The sequence below is a fragment of the Salvelinus sp. IW2-2015 genome, linkage group LG17 (assembly GCF_002910315.2).
Source record: "Salvelinus sp. IW2-2015 linkage group LG17, ASM291031v2, whole genome shotgun sequence".
Classification (NCBI taxonomy): Eukaryota; Metazoa; Chordata; class Actinopteri; order Salmoniformes; family Salmonidae; genus Salvelinus; species Salvelinus sp. IW2-2015.
The window spans coordinates 15,523,925-15,527,336 of NC_036857.1; the positions used below are offsets into that span (position 1 = coordinate 15,523,925).

The window sequence follows — 3,412 nt, forward strand, 5'->3', positions numbered from 1 at the left end:
CACCAGGCCGCAGCTCCCTCCGCTCTTGGCTCAAGGATATGTATTGGAGCTCTTTTTAGTCAAGGCTGTATAGGCAGTAACTGGCATTAGTGAGCACAGCACAGGGCCTTTTCCCTTCCCCTCTCAACGTCAATACAATGGCACCAATACACACCATTTCTATTGACACGTCAAGGGTCAGGAGGCTGCTCCCTGTTAGCTATCATGGACTATCATATCTCAGTCTTCAGAATCTTCTGGTCAGGCAGTTGGCTCTGGTTAGCATTAGTTTTACTTAGGAATTCAGATGTCTGCAGCATCACCAGAGCCTGGGGCAGCAGGACACCCATGGGGGGCTGCGTTAGGTTAGGTGTCTGCTGGGTGAGAGGGCAATTCTTGGGACCCTTATTGAATTGGCTGGATTTATGGAGGATCAGAGATGGAAATGGAGAATAAACCAAAGCACCCAGATTGCCCCTGTCTGGAACAGGCATGTGTGAGAACAGGGATTAGATTATATGAATGGACTGACTAGAGAGTTGTTTTCAGGTTGCTCATCAATGATGATGAGCAACCTGTATGAGGATGAGGATATATGACAAATATGAATTCTCTAAAGAACCATTAGAAATATCTAGATTTGTTTAATACTTTGGTCATATTGAAGAAAATATATAAATTATTTTAACCTTTATTTAACTAGGGAAGTCAGTTAAGAACAAATTCTTATTTAAATTGATGGCCTACCCCGGCCAAACCTGGACGACGCTGGGCCAATTGTGTGCCGCCCTATGGGACTCCCAATCACAGCCTGATGTGATGCAGCCAGATGTGATGCAGCCTGGATTTAAACCAGGGACTGCAGTGACTCCTCTTGCGCTGAGATGCTGTGCCACTATGTACAGGTATGTCTATTTAATTTCAAGCATGTGGGGTAGCATCAGTTGTAAGTTCATTTGAGGGGAAGCTTCCCAAGTTTGATGCCAAAAGTTGGTATAAAGGAAAGATGACATCAAAAGTTGAAACATAGTTTATCATAATATTACGGATCTGCGAACTGATCTTGAGCTTCTTTCTACCCACAAGTGCCGATAATCTAAAAGGCAGATTAAATGACAAAATGTATGATAATCTGGGGTTTTGTAAACTCTTGTCAACTTGGTGACCTTAAATATGGATMACAAGGCATGGAAAAGGAAAACCGTATCTTTACTACCTTTACAATGGTCTCTTGTAACCCTGTGAACTCATACTTTTGTGGCGGGGTTATGTCCTCTTTCTGTTGCGTGGGCTAAAAAACATGAGTGCAATACACAAAATAAATGTTAAAATGAATATCCCAGGTGAGGAGCAACATACTCTAGCTGAGAATGTTTTATGACCTGAATCAATATTAAAATTGTCTTGTGTTTGACTTCACGGCATAGAATAAAATGTTGTACTTGCTCCTTACTTTTACATCTTGCAATCTGTCAATAGTTTCAAAGGAAATTTATTTTTCATTACAAAAACCAACAACAAAAATCCTAAATGGCCAGAGACATGCTTATCAGCTCAACCATTTTCTTTTTAAATAATACAAGAAAGAAATGGAAATCACACACTCTGACTTGCTGCTTCCATAATATTTAGAGGTTTAAAGACATTTACATAGGTATCCTTCAAACCTCTTGTATTTTACGTTTGATATTCATCTGCAGATTGTTCTGTGAGCTTTGACATTTTGGGGTCCAGCTTAATTAAAGGGTAAAGTAAAAAAAGTGTTTAAGTTCTGAAATTCAGGATTTGTTCTACTATTCAGAGACTATTCTTATGATTCTGTATTTTCATAGATTTCATGTATAATAACACTGTGGATGCACACATGTGAAATTTCTTATTTTAAATCCACAACATAAGTATGTATGTAGTCTCTCCACATACAGGGTCATAATAACTACAGCTACACTGTAAAATCCATGAACTTCGATGAGACATAAAATGAAATATTCAGAAGTCAAATTGGCTTTTGGATGGTTTTGGGCTTTTACAAAGCCCAAACACTACAGAAGAGATAGAAATTGAATCAGTTCTATGACTAACAAAATGCAGTGTATTTCAAACCAAACAAAAARTCATGTATAACATTATTTTATATGATGTTATTCCTTTCACTGAGACACATTGGAAATGAATAAGAGTGCAATAATCATAGTATCTGTGTGGATAGAACCACTCACCCCAAGACAATCTCAAACTGTCTTCAACCTTTATATTCCCATACAAGCAATAACATAATCCCCATTCAGACAGAAGGCTCTGTCATCCAATTAAGAGGAACTGCACATGTAAAAAATGTTATACCTCTAGAGGCTTTGCAATTCAATGGTTTAAGAAGACACACTCGTTGCATCAGGTTTTTGAATGAACCTCATTGGTTTTAGCACATTCAATTCTCTGTGTCAGGAACAGGCTGAGGGTGAAAAAGACTTGAATAAGCCTTTGCAGGACTGACATTTTTCAAAATGCAACGTGTTTCTGGCCATTCCTATTCCCCAAATATCCTTGGTTTTCACCCCTCTAGTCTAGCCTCTAAACATACACACCATCATACTTACGTACAGAAACACTCACACACACATGCATGGTAAAAATGTAATTGCGTTTTTGGGGGGTTTTCTAATTGTCTACTGTTGTCTGCAAACGATAACAATGACACAAACTAACAATAACAATGAAAAAGCAACAGAAATTTGAATTGTTATTTCTATTATCTGGGTTATGGCCTTACTCTGTAAAAAAAAAAAAAAAAAAAAAGTTTGTTTATAACCAATGCAAGAAAGAGTTGACAGCTGTATGCCTCTATGTGTTGAAGTAATAAACATCAAGGGATTATTCCACTAATGGGGAAACACAACACTGTGTAATTAATGACTTTCGGTGGGAACGCATAACTCTCCCCTTCGCAACCTAAGAGTAAAAGCTCCAGTCAAAAACTTTAACATGGATGGTATTAGAGAAAAAACACTTGCCAAATTGTAACACGGGAGTGTACAATTTTGTGCAAAGGACAGAGGAACTTTAATCCAAAACGGATAATTAATGGAATTAACAAAAGCCCTTCTGGATTATTGTGGATTTCTTTCAGAATTTTTGTTGTTGTTTCTTCTCTTATCAGTGGGGGGGGGAGGGATGAGGCTGGTGTTGTGTATTGATCTGTGAAAACAAGGAATGAAAAAAGATGTGTGAATTTTGGGGTTGGTTGGTGTTGGGGAGGGAAGGAGGGAGACCGGGGGTGATTTTTTGATAAGCAGAAATGCCTGACAGTGCTTTTTTTGTTGCTTCAGGCACACTACCTTTGTAAATTAACTGTGACCTCTGTACTATTTAATGTGTATTAATGGACAATGGACTAACTTGGAACTGGGGGGGGGGGGGGCCCGGACTTCAATAT

General features: G+C 38.5%; 1 protein-coding gene across 1 annotated transcript in view; it reads right to left on the reverse strand.

The window, feature by feature from the left end:
- Positions 1-212: 212 nt before the first annotated feature.
- LOC111976898 (probable G-protein coupled receptor 173) overlaps positions 213-3,412 on the reverse strand; it is a 19,135-nt gene continuing 15,935 nt past the window's right edge. Inside the window, exon 3 of the mRNA XM_024006047.2 lies at positions 213-396. Within this exon, the coding sequence (XP_023861815.2) occupies positions 213-396 (184 nt within the window). The remainder of the gene's footprint in view (positions 397-3,412) is intronic.